Source organism: Xenopus laevis, chromosome 8L (genome assembly GCF_017654675.1).
Source record: "Xenopus laevis strain J_2021 chromosome 8L, Xenopus_laevis_v10.1, whole genome shotgun sequence".
NCBI lineage: Eukaryota > Metazoa > Chordata > Amphibia > Anura > Pipidae > Xenopus > Xenopus laevis.
The window spans coordinates 131,002,340-131,024,192 of record NC_054385.1 but is presented as its reverse complement, the minus strand read 5'-3'; the positions used below and the strand labels follow the sequence as shown (position 1 = coordinate 131,024,192).

Sequence of the window (21,853 nt, the reverse complement as noted above, 5' to 3'; positions counted from 1 at the left end):
TAAAAAGTTTGTCAGATATTAATTGTTATTATAAAGGGTCACTACACTTTATTGATTTTTATTTTATCTCTATATTTGCCTAATTGAAATGCTAAGTAAGCAAATAATTTTTACTATTTTAATATACTTAGAGAAAAGAAAACAGATACACATTTATATGAATATACAGATTAAATTCCTATTTATGAGTAATCTTGATTGTATTGGCAAAATACTCATTCATTCTTCCCCCCCCCCTCTGCATCTTAGGCTATTGATATATGGGCTGGATTTGAATGCTTAGACATTTTGGAAGCCACCATTCTGGACCCAAACCCACAAGCATGGTTGAATGAAGTAAAAAACCTTCAGCTGACAATTGAACTCATTTGCTCAGAAAAATACTTAGAAGGGGAAAGTGACTGGTGCACACAAACAGTTGAGCAGATCCGGTATGTATTTTACCTATAGCAATAAACAACATTTGGCATGCATGTTGGTTGCCTGGGAAGTGAAGTCTGGAAATGAAACAAATCTTGAACACCAATTCCTTCGTTTCTTTGCAATTCCATCTTTAGCTAGCTAGGTAGTGAGGTGTGGTTCATTTATATTGTGCTTGTTTTATATCTGGTAACCCCCTAAAATAGTTTCACTTCTTTACAGAACCATGTGGCATTGTATCTACGCTATTGCATTATTTACAGAACATGTCATTTTGGACGAGACTCTGCAGAACCCTGAGACCCAACAAAAACTAAAAGAGCAAACTATTATGTTTGGCCAGGTAAGAAGATGAAAGCCTTATGCTTATTCTTAAAAACAAATCCAGAAAAATCCAATTGTAGCTACCAGGGATCTGGTATTATATATCTGTCCCATCTATCACTGTCATTACATATTAAATTAAGGCCAAAACTTATAACATTAACCATATAAGATTACCAATACAGTTCTCTGAAATAACAAACAAAAGCTAAGAAACAATGTTGGGTATAAAGGGTTATTAGATCTTAATTCTCCCCATTCACGAATATTGCTATTCTTATATATATCTGTAGCAGATCTAGCAATGCTGGTAAAACTCTTTCCTGACTCATTTACTAACAATCAAATTTGTTTTTTTCCATGAATCTCTAAAAATGTGTGTGTTTTTCCTATTTTTCTAAAAGCTCTAAAAATTCTAAGTGTTTAAAACACGACAATCACTAATACAAAACTGTGCCAGGTAAAATTTGTCAAGGTCCTATAGAAGTCAGTGGAAGTGGCACTGATCCTATTGGACTGTTTTAAATCAATTTGGACTTTTAAAAGTTTTTGGATTTTTTTTTCGCTAGGAATTGTTAAAAACACTTGATTGTTCTTGGTTTTCAAGGTATTCATATGTTTTTAGTGCATTATGTTTCATTATTTACTTTTTTCTGACAATTCCTATAGAAAAACAATATCTGAAAACCTCTAAAAGTCCAAATTGATTTAAAACGATCCTATAGGATCAGCGCAGCTCCCAATGACTTTTATAGGACCTCAACAACTTTTAACTGGCAAAGTTCTGTATTACCGGTTTTTGTAGTTTTTACACTTAATAAATCTTAAATTTTTAGAGCTTTCTTAAAAAAAACTGAAATACCACAAACTCTAGAGATTCATTGAAAAAAATTAAATTCAATTGTTAGTAAATGGGCCCCTAAAGTTGGGGAGGTCCATTTATCAAAGGTCAAATTTTGAATTCATGTGAATATCGAATATACTCACAATTTAACTGGGAGGTTATTTAAGAGAATATTTGAATGTGTAATATTCGAACAAATAGTTCAGACTCAAAAATTTGAATAGTATTTGAATCTTATTTGATTCGTATGAATCAAGGTTTACTCTGTAAAAAAACTCGAATATCAGGAAGGCTATTAACATTTACAAATGGCTCAACGGACCTCTGCCATTGACTTGTACATGAACTCAGCAGGTTTTGGATGGCGAATACTGGAATTAAAACTGTTTCCATGGTCGAGGTGTGCGGTTCAAAAATTCAGATTCGAATTTAATACTGAACCCTTCATAAATCTGCCCTTTAGAGTTTGTGAATTTATTCAAAAACCTCTACAACCACTAAAATCCAACCTTTGATAAACAGGCCTTCATATGTATTTCATTCACACAGACACAGATTTTGTAGTTTTTATTATTGCTTTTTTATTCAACAGCATATCAAAGGCTTTCCTGAAATAAAGTCAATTGATCCTTATAAGGCAGTGATTGAAGTTATTAAGATGAGCAGAGAGGCAGTAGCTGAATCACTTTCCAGGTAAAATACTAGTGATAAAGTTCTACAAATACTTATATGACTGTGCTGCTATGAAGTGTCCCATTGATTACCATGGAAAGATGAATTAATTTTGGACAAATAGTTATTCGCTGTGTTGGTTGATCCTTCACAAGATGTTTCCCAATGAAGCAGATCAACATGTACTTACATATTGTCTCTTTCTCTTAGGGAAGACAATGTTCAGTTCCAGCAAAACTGCAATGGATTCTTCATTGACATTCTATGTACTCGGTTCTTTGAAGGCAACTCTCCCCCAGACAAAGAAGTTGTTGATCAGCTGCTTTCTTCTCTTTTCATAACTGGTAATGTATGAAGGACAAGCATAGGACTTGTAATGTGGGATAGTTTACATCAGTAATCGTGAACCAATGACTCGTGAGCAACATGTTGCTCCCAGTGGCCTCAAAGCAGGAGCTTATTTTTGAATTCTAGGCTTTCAGTCAAGTTTTGGTTGTATAAAAACCAGGTGTACTGTCAAACAGAGTCTGCTTGAGATTGCCAGTCCACCTAGGGTCTACCAAATCACAGTGCTTATTTGGTATGTGTTGCTCCCCAACTCTTTTTACAGTTGAATGCGGCTCATGGGTGAAAAAGGTTGGGGATCCCTGGTTTACATGGACTAGATTCTTGCATTTTGGTGTTGAGATCTAGATTTCCTTTTCTCAGGTTCAGAGAATGATGGAAACGATCTGTCACCTTTTACTGCTGGAACTAATGAAAACCCTGCTATCCGATCTGTGATCCTGAAGATGCTCCTCAAGTACAGGTTAGAAGCATTATTTTACTGTATTTCATTAATTAGATTATTAGTCTTACTATTATGTATTAATACATTTTCAAAATATTAATTTTTTTTTTATTAAAATGACATTATAACCATGTGTGATATATACACGAGTGTAAAATAGAGCCATGTTATTTATGGTTTTATAAGTGTACTTTATTTCCTATGTTATGCAACAGATGATAGCAACACTAAGGGGCAGATTCATTAAGGGTCGAATTTCGAAGTTAAAAATACTACGAAATTCGACCCTTGAATTGAAATCCTTCGACTTCGAATATCGAAGTCGAAGGATTTAGCGCTAATCCTTCGATCGATCGATCGAAGGATTTTTCGTTCGATCGAACGATTAAATCCTTCGAATCGAACGATTCGAAGGATTTTAATCCAACGATCGAAGGAAAATCCTTCGATCAAAAAAAGATTAGCAAACCTATGGGGACCTTCCCCATAGGCTAACATTGACTTCGGTAGGTTTTACCTGCCGAAGTAGGGGGTCGAAGTTTTTTTTAAAGGGAAAGTACTTCGACTATCGAATGGTCGAATAGTCGAACGATTTTTACTTCGATTCGTTCGATTTCGTTCGAATTCGAACTAATTTAACCAATTCGATGGTCGAAGTACCAAAAAAATACTTCGAAATTCGAAGTATTTTTCATTCGAATCCTTCACTCGAGCTTAGTGAATCTGCCCCTAAGGGTTATTTATAAAAGCTCAAATTTTTCTGGTCGTGCGTTTAAAGGGGATAACTAAACATTTTTGTAGAAAAAAAACCCTCAAATTTCTCATTATTAAGTATACCCCGAGCCTGCTAAAAGTCTCAGAATCTGAAAATACTCCATCTCAAACCAGCCGAGTTCATGTATAAGTCAATGGCAGATGTCTCTATCCCAGTTTGAAGATATTGTGGTCTACGCTAGGTTTTGTATTATAATCTGAAGAATTTAAACTTTTCGGTGATAATCACAAAAAAGGAGTGCTTCAGGTGTCAAATCTGAATGATTACATTTTTTTCACGATTTCATCAAGACCTTTCACTATCTTAATTTTTCAAGTTCTTTTATTCATATATAAGGGGTTAACATAGATGGGAGTTTGGTTGAATTTGTTTTACTGAAATAATGAGAACATTTTGAAGTTTAGTAAATGACCCTCTAAGAGTTTGTATCCTTTGTTTCTCCTTTAGTTATCCATTTAATCAACATGCAAACTGAGCATGCAACAATATTCAGAAAGGTTTTTGCATTTATGCACACCCAATTAAACTTGCAGTGAACTAAAGTGCGCCTCTTCAGAGTCCCTGATGGAACCCCAGAATTGTCAGCCTGGACCCTTTGGAAATTCAAAGTTCCAGAGGGTCCAGGTTGTAGCAATAATCGCTACTGATTTGCACCAAGTGAATTCAATGCTAATGTCATATTTCTCCATGTCAGTTTGGGGGACACAGGAGACAGAGGGTATAGCTAATGCCACTAGGAGGCAGGACACAGCAGAATAAAAAAGGTGACTCCTCCTCCGCTAGCTATACCCCCAGCAGTAGGCAGAGCCTAGATCAGTTTTTGTTGTGTCCTAAGGAGGTTAGGACTCTCTCTCTCTCCTCTTAACAGTTTATTCAACCTTTTCTGACACCGGAGAGTCTAAGTCACCTACACTGTGTAGCGTGCCTATCCTGACATCTTCCAACAGTGGATTCTGTCCCTGGGGTCGCCAAGGCTAAATGCAGCTCTGACCACCCAGCCTAGGGTGCTCCAGGTGTAAACCAGCCATCCAGGTTTCTGAACCCCCAAGCTCTGCTCCCCCCAGGTGGACCAGGCCCCCCAAGGGGATGGCCCCCCACCCAGGGAGATTCATTAGCTTCAGGTTCGGAAAGCCATCCAGTTTGGGCAACACACCTAGCCACGGGAATTCCTAAGCTAACCCTTTCCTTGGACAAACTCCTCTCCCGACTGGAAAATCCAAGGCAAAGGGTCTCCAAATGCAGAGCCTCTCCCCAGATGAGGAGAGTAGAAGCAACTCCCCAAACCCCTCCTCCCCACCACCAGAACTGGAGGGGGAACTCTATCTTTCAGAAGGCAAACAGTTTCAAAATTCAGACCGCCCAGAGGACGAGTTTCCAGAATATCCTCTGAAGCAGTTGATCCCCTGATAACTTCTGTCATGGGGATGCTCAAACTGCAGGAACCAGAGGAGAACCCCAATACTTATAAGGCTCTTTTTAAAAGAAACAGCAGATCCTCGCCTTTTCCAGCTCACCCCCAACTTGAGCAGATTATTCAACAGGAATGCGACAAACCTGAGAGGCTTTATCAGCCAAACTGCAGATTCCTGAAACGATATCCCTTTCCACCAGATTTGACTGACAAGTGGTCCTCACCATCCTTGGTGGATGCCCCAGTCTCGTGGCTGTCAAAGACTACAGCCCTAGCAGTCCCAGATGCCTCCTCATTCAAGGACCATATGGACAAAAAGCTAGAAGGCCTGCTCCGCTCTCTGTTTTCAGCCTCAGAATATCCCTCCACACAGTACTAGCCACAGCCTGGGTCAGTAGGGCTGTACAGACATGGTCCAATTCTCCCCTTCAAGCAATCTCTTCAGGAGCCCCACACCATGAGCTTTCTCAATGGGCATCCCACATAAAGGAAGCAAACGACTATATCTGTTAGGCCTCCCTCAATGCAGTGCAGGTAATCAGCAGAACCTCAGCACTGTCCATAGTGGCTCACAGATGCCTCTGGATGAAGCTGTGGACAGCAGACCTCTCATCCAAAAAGTCTCTCACCTCAGTTCCATTTAAGGGAAAGCTTCTATTCGGCCCCGATCTTGACAATATCATCAGCCAAGCTACAGGGGGCAAGTGCACATTACTTCCACAGCCACATTAGCACCAGGTCATCCCCACTATATATAAAAGCCCACTCCACCTGGGGGATGAGCACATCCTGGGCCTTCAGAAATAAAGCCTCAGCTGATCAGCACTGCAAAGTGGCCACATGGACCTCAATCCACTCCTTCATAAAATTGTATCACTTTGATACTTTTGCGACATCTGACACCTGCTTCGGCAGGAAGGTTCTCCAAGTCGCCGTGGTTTCTTCCACATAGGGCCTATACTTCCCACCCTGAGGTTAGGGGTCAGCTTTGGGATGTCCCCATTATCTCCTGTGTCCCCCAAGCCAACATGTAGAAAAGGAGAGTTTGTGTACTCACCGTTAAATCTCTTTCTCTTCAGTCACTTGGAGGACACAGGACTTCCCTCCCTGGATAAAGGCCCTCTCTATCCGTCTAACATGGTTCTGGCTCTAGCCAGTATGTTCAAGTTTCAGTTATTAGTTCTACTATTCAGTTATTCTGTTACTATTTTGGTACAAACTGATCAAGGCTCCGCCTACTGCTGGGGGTATAGCCAGCAGAGGAGGAGTCACCTTTTTTTATTCTGTTCTGTCCTGCCTCCTAGTGGCATTAGCTATACCCACTGTCTCCTGTCCCCCCCAAACGACTGAAGAGGAAAAGATTTAATGGTGAGTACACAAAATCTCCTTTTTATGCTGCTCAGCAGTTGTGATGCCACTCCAACACAAATGATAAAGAAATAGTGTGCCCCAGAACTTGCAACAGTGTTCAAAATGGGAGAAAAATGAGTGTCCATATTGTACTGCATTGTGGAGGGAAATGTGCATTGCTTTATTTAAATGCTTATTATTTATTTTGTTACATCTTCTGGAACTAATGTATCCCATATCAACCTCTTTCATTAGCTTTGAAGAAACACAGAAATATATCCAGGATCACTTAATCAGAATACAAGGAAGCAACTTGACCACAGAAATACACATGCTCTTTATCAACTGCCTTGAGGTAAATACAGCTGCATAATACTGATCATAAATACTGAGATGTTAAATTAACAATTACATAAAATCAAGAACTTTGCCAAACATGCAGTTGCACAAATGAATATATTGACATGAAAGATCTTCAATAAATGAACTTTATTCTATGACTTTATCACACACAATATCAGAAGTCCTATCACCAAATTTGAATGTCCAAGAAACATCAGCATAATTTTGAGTGACTTTTGATATTATCCCCAAACTGATTTGTTTTCCTAGTAGGTTACAACTGAAACTGTATGAGATCGATAGATGAAATTCATGTATGTGTTTATTGACATCAGTGAGCCACCATATTTAGTTGTTTAGTGGTAAAATGAGAAATGATTGTGTGCTAGATACTTGATGAGCTTGACTTGCATGTTCTGAGTAAGCCTGGTTCCCATGAGGCTCCTTTCATATGATAAAGTTCCTAGGGAAGTTGCCTACAAGAGAACTTGGATACTTTACACTGTTTCTGAACTTATCTTATTTGGTAGACATTGAGAAACTAAGAGTAACAAAATGATTGAGGATTTTGTTTTACAAAGAAGTATTATTTTTGGTAAACCAAATGTGAAATTATTATTATTAATTGTTTGAGCAAATTGTGATGTGTCTCTTTATTTTACTTTTTAACTATAACTATGGTTAACTATGTTCTGATTTCTCATAAAAACTGGAAATTCATACGTCTACAACTTGCTGTATTGTAGGACTGTATGTATGAAAGGTTTCAAGCTCTGCGTGAGGAAGACAAATTGCATTACCTCAAAGACCAAGGTGAATTTCTGAGAAACTTCCTCCAAAATGGTCATCCCCCTAATTCCCAAGAGACCATGGTTGGGTTCCTGCAAGATCTTGCCAAGGTTAGGTTTGCACTCAATGCAGTAGCGGAACTGCTCTCTGAACCAGACAATGGTAAGTGTCGGTTTGTTGTTTTTATTTCTTTTTTAATTGAATTTTAATCCTTCTTTTGTTCTGGGGCACTTTACCTTACTAAATGAATAAAAAGACAAAAATCAGCAATAACACTAGATTTAGGGTCAAATTGTAGTGGTTTAAAAGGTTTTTGAAACCATGATTATATACTATTTCTCTAAAACCATGAATGCCATGAAAGTTATTAAAGGAGAAGCAAAGGTTAAAATTAAGTAAGCTTTATCAGAAAGCTCTATATAAATACACCAGTAACCCCTCAAATTAATTCTGCTCTGAGTCCTCTGTAAAAAGAAATATCACATTTCTTTCCTTCTATTGTGTACTCATGGGCTTCTGTACCAGACTTCCTGTTTTCATCTTAAACCTCCAGGGCTAGGGCTTGAGCATGCTCAGTTTGTTCCTCTCTCCCTCCCTGCTGTAATCTGAGCCCAGAGCTATGAGTGAGCAGGGAGAGACTCAGGCAGGAAGTGATGTCACACCAAGCTAATATGGCAGCTGCTATCCTAAACAAACAGAGAGCTTCTAGAGCTGTTTACTCAGGTATGGTAAAGCATTCTACAGAATAAATAGTGTTATAGCTTGCACTATTGTGGCTAATCTATTGGCAATAAGCTGCTTTGCTAGCTTTCCTTCTCCTTTAAAAGATCTAAATACAAAAATTATTGCAAAATTAGTCTTGGTTATCAAACAGGTATGGGGCCTGTAATCCAGAATACTCAGAACTTGGGGGTTTCCGGATAAGGGATCTTTCTCCATACCTTAGGATCTTTCTCTACTAAAAATAATTTTAACATTAAATAAACCCAATAGGATCGCTTTCACTCTGATAAGGATAAAGTACAATGTACTGTTTCATTATGACAGGGAAAAAGAATATCATTGTTACATTAATGCTGAAATCTACACATAGGGGCAAATTTACTTATGGTCGAATATCAAGGGTTGATATTCGACTGCCGAATTGAAATCCTTCGACTTCGAATATCGAAGTCAATGGATTTACCGCAAATAGCTTGATTGACCGATCGAACTAAAAATTCGTTCGATTCGAAGGATTTTAATCCATCGAAGGAACGATTTTTCTTGACCTAAAAATTGTTCCAAAGCCTATGGGGACCTTCCCCATAGGCTAACATTGACTTGGGTAGGTTTTAGGTGGCGAACTAGGGGGTCGAAGTTTTTTTAAAGAGACAGTACTTCGACTATCGAATGGTCGAATAGTCGAACGATTTTTAGTTCGAATCGTTCGATTCGAAGTCATAGTCGAAGGTCGAAGTAGCCAATTCGATGGTCGAAGTAGCCAAAAAAACATTCGAAATTCGAAGTTTTTTTTTATTCTATTCCTTCACTCGAACTAAGTAAATGGGCCCCATAATATAATGATCTATTCAATATGTTTAATGTATCTGATTTTGTCGTATAATTCTACAATTCATTTGGGCTAAAAAAATCTTTTTTCTTAAATAAATCCTTTCCACTTTAGTTGTAAATGAGAAGAGGGAATTTCTCCAAAGTGGACAACATTTTTGTGAACATTCAGCTAATGACTGGTACCGAGTGTATTTGATCCGCAAGATGGGAAATGAATCCGGAAGTGAATATGTCCAAAATCTTAGTAAAGATGAAGAGTTTAGATGGTTATTCCCACATCAAATCTTTGGGGAAAGGGTAAAGTAATCTTTATTTTTTTTTAATTGCAGCATTTTAGTTCTACATAGAACTTTACTTCTAAACCCCTTTCCACTTACTGATGACAGCTCTAGATTGCAATGCAACGTAACTTTGAATGCACTTCAGTTGCAAAGGCAAGAATGCTAAATGTGTTAATAAGTTGGTAAATTGCTGATACAGGTGTTTAAAAAATGCACAAATTAGAACATTTATCTTTGCACCTTGTACACTTGAGAGGATGGGCAGTAAACCTATAGAGTCACTCAAATAGAATGCAAATATAGCGCAAAGGTTACACTTAAGGCAGGATTTTATGAAATTATGAAAGAACAAGATAGTTGAACTATAACTCATATAGGCCACTGTGCATAAAAATAAAAAGAAGGATGCCAGGAGGTTCTTGCTGCAAACAAACAAAATCACTTTTATTGTCCAAGACAATAGATCGATAAGGTATTCTCACAATCACAGAGTCAATTGCAGACAAGATGTTAGAATACCAGGGCAATTCAAGCAGAGACAGCAAAGATGTGACACCATGTTGAAGCAGTTAGGGTAGTTGAAGGTGCACCCCTAGGATGGCATGTCCTGCCGTGGTCTGGATCCCATGCAGTGAAATGGATCAGGGAGATCTGCAGTCCCTACACTTTAGGCAGACTCAGGGCCTAGGGGAGAACTACTCGCTGCTACAATCCTTGTTGGAGCACAGGCTGCACTTTCTATTTAACCTCTTCATCCTCACTTTCCTAGAAAGTGCTATAAAAGATCTAACCTGTCACTGGCTGGCCTGATTCATGGGGTCCCTGCTCCCCATCTTGTCACTAGAGGTACTAGTCCCTCTAGGGCAGAACAGCTTTACTGGATCTTAGTGGCTCACTAGAACACATCCAGCTGGTTCAGCAACCAGAAACCAAAGAGAGAGGACAACCCCAACAAAACACTATGTTAAAGTAGGTCAATATTACAATATGTATATAAACGTAAATAAAGTAACTAGATACATGGGTATCTACCAGGCAAATAGGGAGATTTAAAGTCATAGGGACATACTAAACCTATGGGTCCCTACAAATAATTCAAATGAATGTGGGGTGCAAATATTTCTGGTCTACTTGGTGGAGGGCCAATAATGGAAGCCAGTGTTGACCACTCCCCTTTTTAACCAAACCATGCCTATGTGACCACAAAAATTATCCATATTGATGGTGGTAGAACACAAAAAAAACGAAATGGTTGGTGCTCACTGCAGGGATATCACTCATCACTCATGGCTGTTATGTCATTAAGATATACCCTTATCTATATATTTCCTCCTCCCCTGTGGATAGCACAGCAACCCCCAGCACATGTACGCCCCTAACAAGTATTTCTAAATGCTAATGTAATGCTAACTTGGGCTGGGCAGACCAAAAGGAGTGCTTAGGATACAAATGATTTAGTGCTTAGAGCATGGGTTACTTGTGACTCAAACACTTCAGGTTAGGGCCTTCACTAAGTGGAAGATTTCAGGTGTGGTGTAGTGTAACTACAACTCCCGCAGGCTATAAAACAGGAAAAGAATGGGCGATAGGAGGTTCTTGCAGTCAAACAGAAAAACTTTTATTTGTCAGAGACAAATGATCCACAGGGTTGTACTTACATCAGTACAGAGGCATTTGCAGAATATATATGCACACCCTGCTCACACAGAGCTGACAGAGGTAGAGGCAGAATATATAGGCACACAACAGAAGTTCAGAGGTAGAGGCAGGTGCATTTTCCTCAGGCTGTAGTCAAGACAGTACAGCACCTCCAGGCAGAAATACCTCACACTTGGTCTGGATCTTACCCAGTGGAGGTGTCAGGGAGGAGAAGCTAAGCCTGACGCCCTATCCACTGTGTCCCTTCACTGTAGGCAAATCTTATAACCTGGGAAGCTACTCCCTTCTACACCTCCTTGATGGAGCATAAAACTGCTCTTTCTCTCTTACCTCTCTGCCTTTCTCTCCTAGAGAGTCTATAACAATTATATTCCTGCCACTCACTAGCCTCATTCACGGGGCCTCTGCTTCTCTCTAGAGGTACTGGTCCTTCTAGGGCACATGGCTTTCTGGGCCTTGCTGTACCCAGGCTCCCCTGTGTAAACCCAGATGGATCAACATCCAGCAGCCAAAGAGGAAGATCCACCCCATCTCTCTCACTATACCAAAGTGTGACAGGGTGTGGTCACGGTGCCTCCTGGCCAATGGGAATTCCAAAAACACCCGCACACCCTCGTCCTTCGATAGTGACTCCCTGGTGCACAGCAAAGGAAGGAGACGGCCACCTTCCAAGTAACAGCAGTACAAAAATTTCACCGGCACACAGGATAATGCAAGCAGGCTCGGCCTTGCTATGTGATTTATTGCAGCATGCAACGTTTCGGGGTTACCGATAAAGGGGGTAACCCCGAAACGTTGCATGCTGCAATAAATCACATAGCAAGGCCGAGCCTGCTTGCATTATCCTGTGTGCCGGTGAAATTTTTGTACTGCCTCCTGGCCAATAGCACAACTATGCAAATGACATCTATCTACATGGCATCTGCCCAGCAACTATGGAGATCAGGAAGTGTAGGGAAATAAAGCCATAGGGGACATGTTAACCCTATGGGTTCCTACACTAACCAACCCCCACCAGGTACACCTCCCATAGGCAGAGTATGGCACACATAGAGAGAGAGCAGTATATGGCACACACAGGCAGCATAGGGCACACATAATATGGCACACACAGGTAGAGTTGGACAGACAGAGTATGGCACACACAGGTAAGGTAGAGGATAGAGCGGGCACATGCAGAGCAGGTATAGGAAACCTATAATGACCACTCTAAGATGAATAGTATGTTATGTACTATGTACAGTGATGCAATGCCAGTGCTTCTCCTAGAGTATGTATGAGGTTAGAACAGGTGAACAATATGGGCACCAACAGTCTGAGGTGGGATCAATGCAAGGTATTGCAGAAGTGAACAATGGAGGTCTTTACAGATGTGAACAATACAGGGTTTTTAAAATGTCAACAATACATGGGATTACAAATGAGAACCATAAAGGTCTTTTACAGCCTCAATCTGAGGTGTGAACAATGTAGGGGCCAGTTAATCTCAGTTCTGAAACCTTCTGAAGTTTAGACAAAGGTAAGCAATCAAAGCAACCACACAAGGGGGGGGGCACGGGCAAGATGTGGCCCACAGAGTGCTAGTTAGGCAGCACTGGTTTAGATGATTGACCAGATCCCAACATCACAGATCCTAATTGTTTTTATAGATTATTTTTACACCATTCCTGTTGAAATGAATGCTGTTTAACCTTTTCATGAAAACCTCTTGTAGAGTTGAGTTACACTCAATCCAGCAGTCCTGAATTCCCTTTGCATGTATATAAAAGATACTAGACCTGGGATTTACAGCGCAGTGCCTCCACCTAGTGGGAAATACACCCCAGGGGGAATTCCACCAGGAATATCAAACACACAAGTTGCAGAAAACAAATATAAACTTTATATAGCAGGAAAATACATGAACATTAACTGCAAATTTACCAATATAAACCCTGTACTGGGGAACCTGTGTAGTACATCCAACCCTGGCACATTCTTTCCTAGGACACAGTTCCATACTTCCCTCCAGATTGACAAATATATAGCACAGTTCAATCTCTGGTAATATGTCCCTTCCCCATGAGCTCTGTATATACCCCAGGTAGCACTACCTGCCCCAAAATAACTTTGCTTTAGATAAGGCAGTTGGCAGGCACTCAATCAACACCAGTCCTCAAATAGGGGACCACACAGATGGTAAGCAAAACTATATCTTTTGGCTGGAGCTTGCTGCTTTTCCTAATCAGAGCATGTACAGCCTATTCACAACTCCTTTACACTCTCTCCCTATATATATATATATATATATATATATATATATATATATATATATATATATATATATATATATATATATATATATATATATATATATATATATATATATATATATATATATATATAGTCTGTTTAGTTATGCAGTTTCAGAATCTGATATGGGTCCATTCAGATGTTTATTTGCTATTACAGGAGAACAACGCTAACCAGCTTGACCGATTTTTGGTGCATAAGGATGGTTATAGGGAGTTAAGAGAAGGTGTTGGAGAAGTCATAGTTTCAAGAAAGGAGGAGAGTCTTCAACAAAGACTAGAGGTAACATTAATTTATTTATCTCCAGTATTTATGGAGAGTGAACAACCAGGGCTTTATTTTGAATGAAAGTTTTGTTTAAGAATGAATAAACTATAGTTCTAACAAAATTGTTAAATATTTTATAAGGTGGCTTGATATTAATTTACCACTAAAACTTTGTTAAACTTTCAAACTGGCAGAGCAGGATCAGCCATCAAAATCTTTGCTTTAGTCAAATAGAATTAAGTTTTATATGGATTATATAAAGTAGGCCTCCAAATTATATACTGACCCTATGAATAAGGATGTGAAAGATGGGCAATGAAGAAACAGAAGAATGAGTGGCAAGGATCAGGCCTGACCTTCCACTTCAAGTAAATAGTACAACACTGTGGCTGTCTCATTTTAGGTAGAGGTTCATTTGAAAAGACAATTATGTTGGAAATGTTGAATCGAAAAGAGGAAAAGGACCAGTGGCAGCAAGATGCTTGGGGGTATATTTATCAAAGAGCGAAGTTAGAGATCACCACAGTCCTCTAGACACTCTCTATTCATTTCTATGGGATTTTTAAAAGAGTATTTTTCAACGGGTGAAAGTGAAAGATTTTTAAAAGAGTATTTATCAATGGGTGAAAGTTCATCATTTGATAAATATGCCTTTCAAAATCCCATAGAAATTAATGGAGAGTGGAGGAATTTCATTCTAGAGGACTGTGGCGATCTCTAACTTCACTCTTTGATAAATATACCCCTCTAGAATCGTGAACATGCCTTTGAAAAGACCCAAACAGAAGACAGAACAATGAGAACATGTAGAAACACTGTTCATACAATAGGGTTTTTTGTTCCACTGGAATTTTAAGGCAAAATTTTGTTATTTTAATACATAGCAGGAGACGTTTGATATTTTTTGTGATAGGTCAATAATATCTATCTTCTTTACCTGTTAAGGGTACTTGTAAAGGGTACTTGAAATTTTGTTTTGCATAACCATGTACTGTATCTGCTATCGTGGAGGGGTGAATAGCACAGGTATTAAGTTACATTGGAGTGAAGAAGATGGAGTTCCGCACACCGGGCTGTTTTTAAAATACTTTGAAAACCTTTATTATTCCATATTAAAAGACATGTTGCTTGGTCCACAAGTCTTTTAACATGGAATAATAACATGGAATATGGAATAATAAAGGTTTTTAAAGCAGCCCGGTGTGCAGAACTCCATCTTCTTCTTCTCTGCATTTCGTGCAGCGTGGGATACCAAGGGAATCCTGCACCCAGTCACATGCTAATAGGCTATGAGTCAGAGCAGTTACATTTCTCTACCTTCTATTTAAGTTACATTCACCTGTATGATGCCAAAAGGTGTTGTAGGTGTATAGTCAAGTGGCTCCATTGTCTCTATATTAGACTGGTGCCAAGTTAACACAGAAGTAGATGCATGTTCCATGATACCCTGTGATATCACCTAACATCAGTTTATTTCTTTGCAGTTGGATGAAAGTTCTGCCAAGGAACAAGCTGTTTACCTGCTCCTCGCCATTTTCTCTGAAGTAACAATGAGATACAGAGAAGCAAACAGGGTCGTCACTCAAGAAGTAAGTGAGAGCTTTGTCTGGCTCCATATTTATCACCAAAAACTTTGGGTGATTCCTTATCATAATCCTACCACATACCTCCTCCAGGATCGCTTCTTGTTCCATAACTGATCCACTACATGTGGAAACTGAGATTATCATGTTTACTTTCTTCAGATGTAAGTTATTCTAGATATAGGAGAGTATAGAGAATTGCTCACCCTGTCAGTTTAGTTTTCTTACCCATTTTTTTGTGTTGAACACTTTGTGACGCCTTAGAGCTAATTGTCAGGTAATTAACCCTCACAAAAATACTCTGCCTTTTGACCAGATAAGGTGCATTTCTTTTCTTGCATTGGTTTTCTTGGCTCTTTCTGTAGAGAAACTGAATTTATCAAAAATTCCCTTTCTTTTTACAGGAGACTGATAATTTAAGGAATTTCATTCAAAATACCAATGTTCTCCAGGAGCAGTCAATTCAGCAATTCTCCCAGTCACTCCTAACAAACTGCCGACCCCTAGTGAGAGTTGCTCCAGACATGACAAGTTCTCATTACACTATAGTGTCCCTGGCCGTACATCTTGGTGCTGTGCTTCTGAGCACTGATAATGATCTGTTTCAACCACTGAGGAATTTAGCCTTTTCCCCTGACAGAATGCAGGTAAATATCTTGTATTAATGACATGACATCATTTGTTTTTTTTCTCACTTTTTAAAAAAGATCTGCTGTACACTATGGGGTTATATCTGTATGCTAGGTGCAGTAATAGGCATAATACAAATGTCCCCTTATAATTTTTCCTTTTTTAGTAAATCTGGGGCAAGGTACATGGTGGGTCAGGCAATGAAGTCCTATACCAAAATGGATGGCTTAGTATAGCAGTGGAGATGGGACATATTTATCAAAAACTGAAATTAAACATCACCACAGTCCACTAGAGTGAAATTCAACCACTCTCCATTATTTCTACTGCACATTTATAGACATATTTAGCAATGAGTGAACTTTCACCCTTTGATAAATACTCTTTTAAATCCAATAGAAATGAATAGAAATTTCACACTAGGGGACTGTGGTCATCTCTAATGTCACTCGCTGATACATTTGCCCCACTGTGTTACACTGAGGATCTGCACGTAATTTTTGTTTCCTTCATTTCAGCAATCATTCCTACCAACAATGCCACAGGACATGCTAAACAAAGCTAGAGAAGTATTGGGAAATGAAACTTGGTATGGTAAGACCGCTATAACATGTTAATGTATCTATGTTAATAAAGCAAAACAATGACAGAACAAACAGAAAGTTCTTTAAGAGTGAGAAGGTATAGAGGGCAACATATTTAGCCAGCTCAAAGGACTTTTCCAGGTGGAAAATGTTGGTTTCATCCAAGTGAATCAATAAAGAGCTGGGAGTTATTTGAACAAGAAACATCCTAAGCTGTGATGTGTGGACCTGGCCAACCCCTTCTCATTGACCAACTGCAGAACACGTAGCTTTTAATTTGTACACTGCAGATGGGCTCCAGAAAGTTAGCTTCATCATTGGTGGGATAGTAATGGGATGGGCGAATTTGACCCGTTTCGTTTCGCTAAAACTTTGCTGCCGACGAAATGTCGCGACGCCCATTAAAGTCTATGGGCGTCAAAAATTTTTTTGACGCATGACACCATACAAGTCTATGGGCGTAATTTTTTCAGCGAAACAAGGCGAAAAAAATCGCCCATCCCTATCATCTGGGGCTGTCCCCTTCTAATGTCATTGAGTTTAACTTGGGTGACTTTGGGCTGTGTTGAGAGAGGGCTGAGAAGGAGCTGGTATGTTTGGGTGCAGGTCAAAAAATTTCCAACCTACACATTAGTGATGGGTGAATAAAATTGTGGAAAATTCACTGGCCGAAAATCTGCTGCGACAAGAAAAAAAGTTATGCGTCAAAATTGGGGCGCTCATAAAAATTGATGAACATCAAAATTATTCAGACGACTATTTGCATTAATTCATTTGAGCAAAATAGTCTTGTGTATAAAAATTGTCACTTGCGTCAAAAATTGTTTCTTACCGTATTTGCTGTGGCATGGTCTCCAACGGGCCCCAGGGGGGAGCGGGCCCTGGTGCGATTGCACCCCCTACTCCCCTGGTAGTTACACCACTGAATGTTTAAGGTTACATCAATGTAGCTTCATAAGTGGCAGTATCTGAACCATTCTTGGGGGCCGATTGACTAAGCTCGAGTGAAGGATTCGAATGAAAAATACTTCGAATTTCGAAGTATTTTTTGGGTACTTCGACCATCGAATGGGCTACTTCGACCTTCGACTACGAACTTCGATTCGAACAATTCGAACGAAAAATCGTTCGACTATTCGACCATTCGATAGTCGAAGTACTTTCCCTTTAAAAAAAACTTTGACCCCCTACTTCGGCAGATAAAACCTACCGAAGGTCCCCATAGGCTTGCTAAACATTTTTTGATCGAAGGATTTTCCTTCGATCGTTGGATTGAAATCCTTCGAATCGTTCGATCGAACGAAAAATCCTTCGATCGATCGAACGAACGTTTAGTGCTAAATCCTTCGACTTCGATATTCGAAGTCGAAGGATTTCAATTCGAGGGTCGAATTTCGAAGTATTTTTTACTTCGAAATTCGACCCTTAGTGAATCTGCCCCTTGGTGTTCATCAGAAATACTAGACTGTATTAGAGAGTCTAATGCACAGGTAGTGTTCCCAGTAATTTTCTAGTAATGCTGCAGAAACCCCATTGAGTTTTGTGAGTAACCTTAGCCCCAGACCGACGCTTAATGTGTATGGCACAGGGCTATGGTAATTATTAGTGAAATAACTAATATTCTGTTTTTTTTATAGTCTGTGACAACAATCATTATGTTCCAGTTCCTGGCGTAAGTACATACATTTTACATGGTATTCTTTCATTCTGAATTATTAAGGGGGAATGTAATTAAAAATCACAAGTGATGTATAAAATGGCGTTTTTGCGAATGTTTAGCGCTGCTCACAATGTAAAATCATTCGCTGGTGAATATTACATTTTACATATTACATTCCCCCATTAAAGTTGAAGTCTTTGTAGTGCAAAAGTAGTAAGTAAGGAGAACGTTAATGTTTCAAATTGTATTCAAAACAATTATTCACTTACTCTAGAAACTATCATCAGAGTGTTCTAGTCCACTCCACTTCTTAAATTTACAGACTCCCAGATGCTATTGTTCTAATCCCAACCAATGCTTCAGTTACAGTCTCTGGCCTCTTTCTTGAACGATGCCGTCAGTGCCACTTGCTGCCTAGGTTTCAGACTCCTACTATTCCCACTGTAAACTGTCATGACAGTGATCTAGTTCAGTACACATAAACTGCCAGTTGTGTTTAACAGGGCTTCTGTCAGAAATCACGGGGCCCCGTACAACAAAATATTCTCGTCCCCCTGGTCCCATAATCACCCAAGCTCCACCCCACAGTAAAAAGGCCACACAGACATCAACACTAAAAATAGTAACCCCCCCGCGCAAGTTATAAAAAGCCACTGGTGGTCAGGACCCCCTTAGAAGTTGAAAAAATAATATTGGCAGCCAGGGTCCCACATAAAAGTTTTTCTAAAAACACTGGTGGTCAGGCCCCCCTACAAGTCAAAGAAAAAATTATTATATAACATTGGTGGCCATGGACCCCCCTTACAAATTATAAAGAAACATTGGTGATCAGGGACCCCATAGAATTTTTTTTTTAAAAAAACATTGGTGACCAGAGGCCTAAAGAGTATTAAAATAATACATTTGTGGCCAGGGTTTTAAATTTTTTTTAAAACACATTGGTGTTCAGTGGAACTATCTTAGGCCTTAACTTCTGTTCTTTTTGTGGCTTTGGGTCTTTTCATGGCTTCGGCTCAGTTCACGGCTTAGGGTCTTCAGTGCCTCAGGTCTTCAGATCTTCGGGACGTTGGAGCTTCAGGACCATCAGTATTCTGCTCCACTCATGGGGCTTGAATTTGGCCATGCACAGCCCATTACTAAAACACAATTTGACATCCTGTAATCTCATTCATTGCTACCATTAATTCTGGCTGTAATGCTGTGAAATCCCATGTCCTCTGAGGTTTGAAGAATTTCATATATTTGTTCTCATATCATTCCTTGCAGTGTGGGATGCCAATGAGCTACGCCAAGTGCCTAGAATGTGGAATTGAACTGGGGGGAGTTGACCACAAAACTTATAAAGGAATGAGAAAGCTTGAGTAAGTCTCAATATGTCACCTCTGCTATATCTCTTTTAATCACAGATGTACTGTTACACCTCACATATACTGTAGAAAGATGTTTTCATGAAGACATTTTTATCGTTAATTTAACAGACAGGACATTGATGAGACAGGACATATTTTGGGAGCACCTGAGACTCCAGTGTCAGTTGCGGCAGAAGACAGAGGCATGAGTGCTCCTGTATTTAATGTATTGAGGCTGGTGACCCACCTGGCGATGTTACTAGGGGCAGAACAAAATCGAGAGGTTGAGTATCTCACCAAAATAAATATGTTTCACCTTTACAAACTTCGTGTATGTAGAATTAGTAATTAACTTTACAAGTTCAGTTCTTCAGTCTCTTTCTCTTACAGAATGTGAAGACCATGGTGAAACCAGGAGTGGAAGATATTGGGACTTTCCTTTTCCGACATCTAGAGAAAAATTTGGAACAAGTAAAGAACTCCCTAGGGGAAAGTGTGGATAATACGGCCACTGTACTCCATCTTGTTTTCTGCAGGATGCTCACTATTTCCAATGATCAACCTGACCAGCGTAAGCTCTAGATATCCCTTCCAGTCTTACTAGTATAGAAAACGTATGGAGTAAGTTAATATTTCCGAGCAACACTTTTCTTCTTATTTAGACAATGAGATAAACTTTTAGAGATGAGTGAACTTTTTAGCTGGTACATTTTCACCGCAAAATCTGCATTTTTGCCAAAAGCAAATATATTTGTAAATCCACACTAGAATTGGTGAAAAAATTGTATTGGAATTTCTCCAAACGTTTTGCTTTACTGGGAAAAAACAAATTTTTTGTGCTGGGAAAAAATGCAGAAAAATTGCCATTGTAATTTTGCCCTTTCTCAATTTTTTTGTCTGTTTTGCTCATTACTAATATAGAACACACACACACACATATATATGTAAGGAAGGCTTACCTTCCACAGCATGGCTGCATTCCGTCCTCCCAAGATGGCGGCGTCCCTTCCTCCCATGCAGTTCTTCCTGGGCGCAGTTCTGTGAGGTCATCATCTGGACGCCAGCACAAAAACGCCAGCGTGATGACGTCACCACGAACGTTTTTGGCAGCAATGAAGGTCTATTTAAGATGCCAGAGCACTCCAGACTTTGCCCTACAATAGGTTCCACTTCGCGAGTTCCTGGGTGCGCTATACTACTTCTATTGATTCTGATCTTGACCTTACCTAGAAAACCATACATTGAACCTTTGCCGCCTGAATTGACCCTTTTGCCTGGACCTGACTTTGCCTATCTCTTAACCCCTTGAATACCTTGAACCGGTTGAACTGTGCTTCCTCCTTGATCCGCTACTCCTGGCTGAGCCTTCAGGCCCCTTACAGTATTGTAGGGCCGAGGAAAAAGAGTCTTTTAAAGTTTGAAAGTCTTCCAGTGCCTGAAGAGGTCTTCCACCTTTATGGATGAGTGAAAAATTGGGTGCAATCGTGGAAGAAAAACCTTTGATGAACTGCCGGTAATAGTTGGCAAAGCCAATGAAACGTTGAATAGATTTTGGAAGTTTCAAAAGAACCTTTCTCTAATTTAACAAAGAGAGCGTTTTTCCATAAACGTGAAAGTACATCACGTACTTGGAGCCGATGTTCTTCCAAGGATTTGGAGAAAATAAGAATATCATCCAAATAGACAACAACACAAAGTCCAAGAAGATCTCTGAAGATATCGTTTACAAACTCCTGAAAAACTGCAGGCGCATTGCAGAGCCCAAATGGCATGACGAGGTATTCGTAATGACCATTACGAGTGTTAAAATCAGTTTTAAGAGGAAGAGGGTAGCGGTTTTTGGAGGTAATCTTGTTCAACCCCTGGTAATCAATACAGGGACGTAGACTACCGTCTTTCTTCTGGCAGAAGAAAAAACACGCTCCCGCTAGAGATGAAGAGGGACGAATGTAGATTCTCCTGGATGTATTCCTTCATGGCCTTGGTCTCAGAAGGAGAGAGTGGATAAGTATGTCCCAGAGGAGGCATGGTACCAGGAAGCAGCTCCACAGGACAGTCGTAAGGCCGGTGTGATGGAAGATCCTCGGCAGACTTCTTGCAAAAAACATCATAAAAATCCCTGTAGGCAGATGGCAGAGATGATATGTCCAAGGAAACAGAAGATAATTTCAGGAGGGGTTTAATGAGGAAGTGAACTGGTTGAACTGTGCTTCCTCCTTGATCCGGTACTACTGGCTAAGCCTTCGGGCCCCTTACAATATATATATATATATATAT

At 39.6% G+C, this 21,853-nt stretch overlaps 1 protein-coding gene across 3 annotated transcripts in view; it reads left to right on the top strand.

The window, feature by feature from the left end:
* LOC108699444 (E3 ubiquitin-protein ligase RNF213) overlaps positions 1–21,853 on the top strand; it is an 85,603-nt gene that overhangs the window by 51,222 nt on the left and 12,528 nt on the right. For all 3 annotated transcript variants that reach the window (XM_041573684.1, XM_041573683.1, XM_041573685.1), the window contains 16 exons: positions 250–431; positions 643–763; positions 2,181–2,281; positions 2,471–2,604; positions 2,969–3,068; positions 6,842–6,941; positions 7,675–7,879; positions 9,384–9,568; positions 13,663–13,785; positions 15,255–15,359; positions 15,758–16,000; positions 16,502–16,577; positions 18,205–18,239; positions 19,494–19,588; positions 19,706–19,859; positions 19,967–20,147. In XM_041573684.1, coding sequence (XP_041429618.1) covers positions 250–431; positions 643–763; positions 2,181–2,281; positions 2,471–2,604; positions 2,969–3,068; positions 6,842–6,941; positions 7,675–7,879; positions 9,384–9,568; positions 13,663–13,785; positions 15,255–15,359; positions 15,758–16,000; positions 16,502–16,577; positions 18,205–18,239; positions 19,494–19,588; positions 19,706–19,859; positions 19,967–20,147 — 2,140 coding nt within the window. The remainder of the gene's footprint in view (positions 1–249; positions 432–642; positions 764–2,180; positions 2,282–2,470; positions 2,605–2,968; positions 3,069–6,841; positions 6,942–7,674; positions 7,880–9,383; positions 9,569–13,662; positions 13,786–15,254; positions 15,360–15,757; positions 16,001–16,501; positions 16,578–18,204; positions 18,240–19,493; positions 19,589–19,705; positions 19,860–19,966; positions 20,148–21,853) is intronic.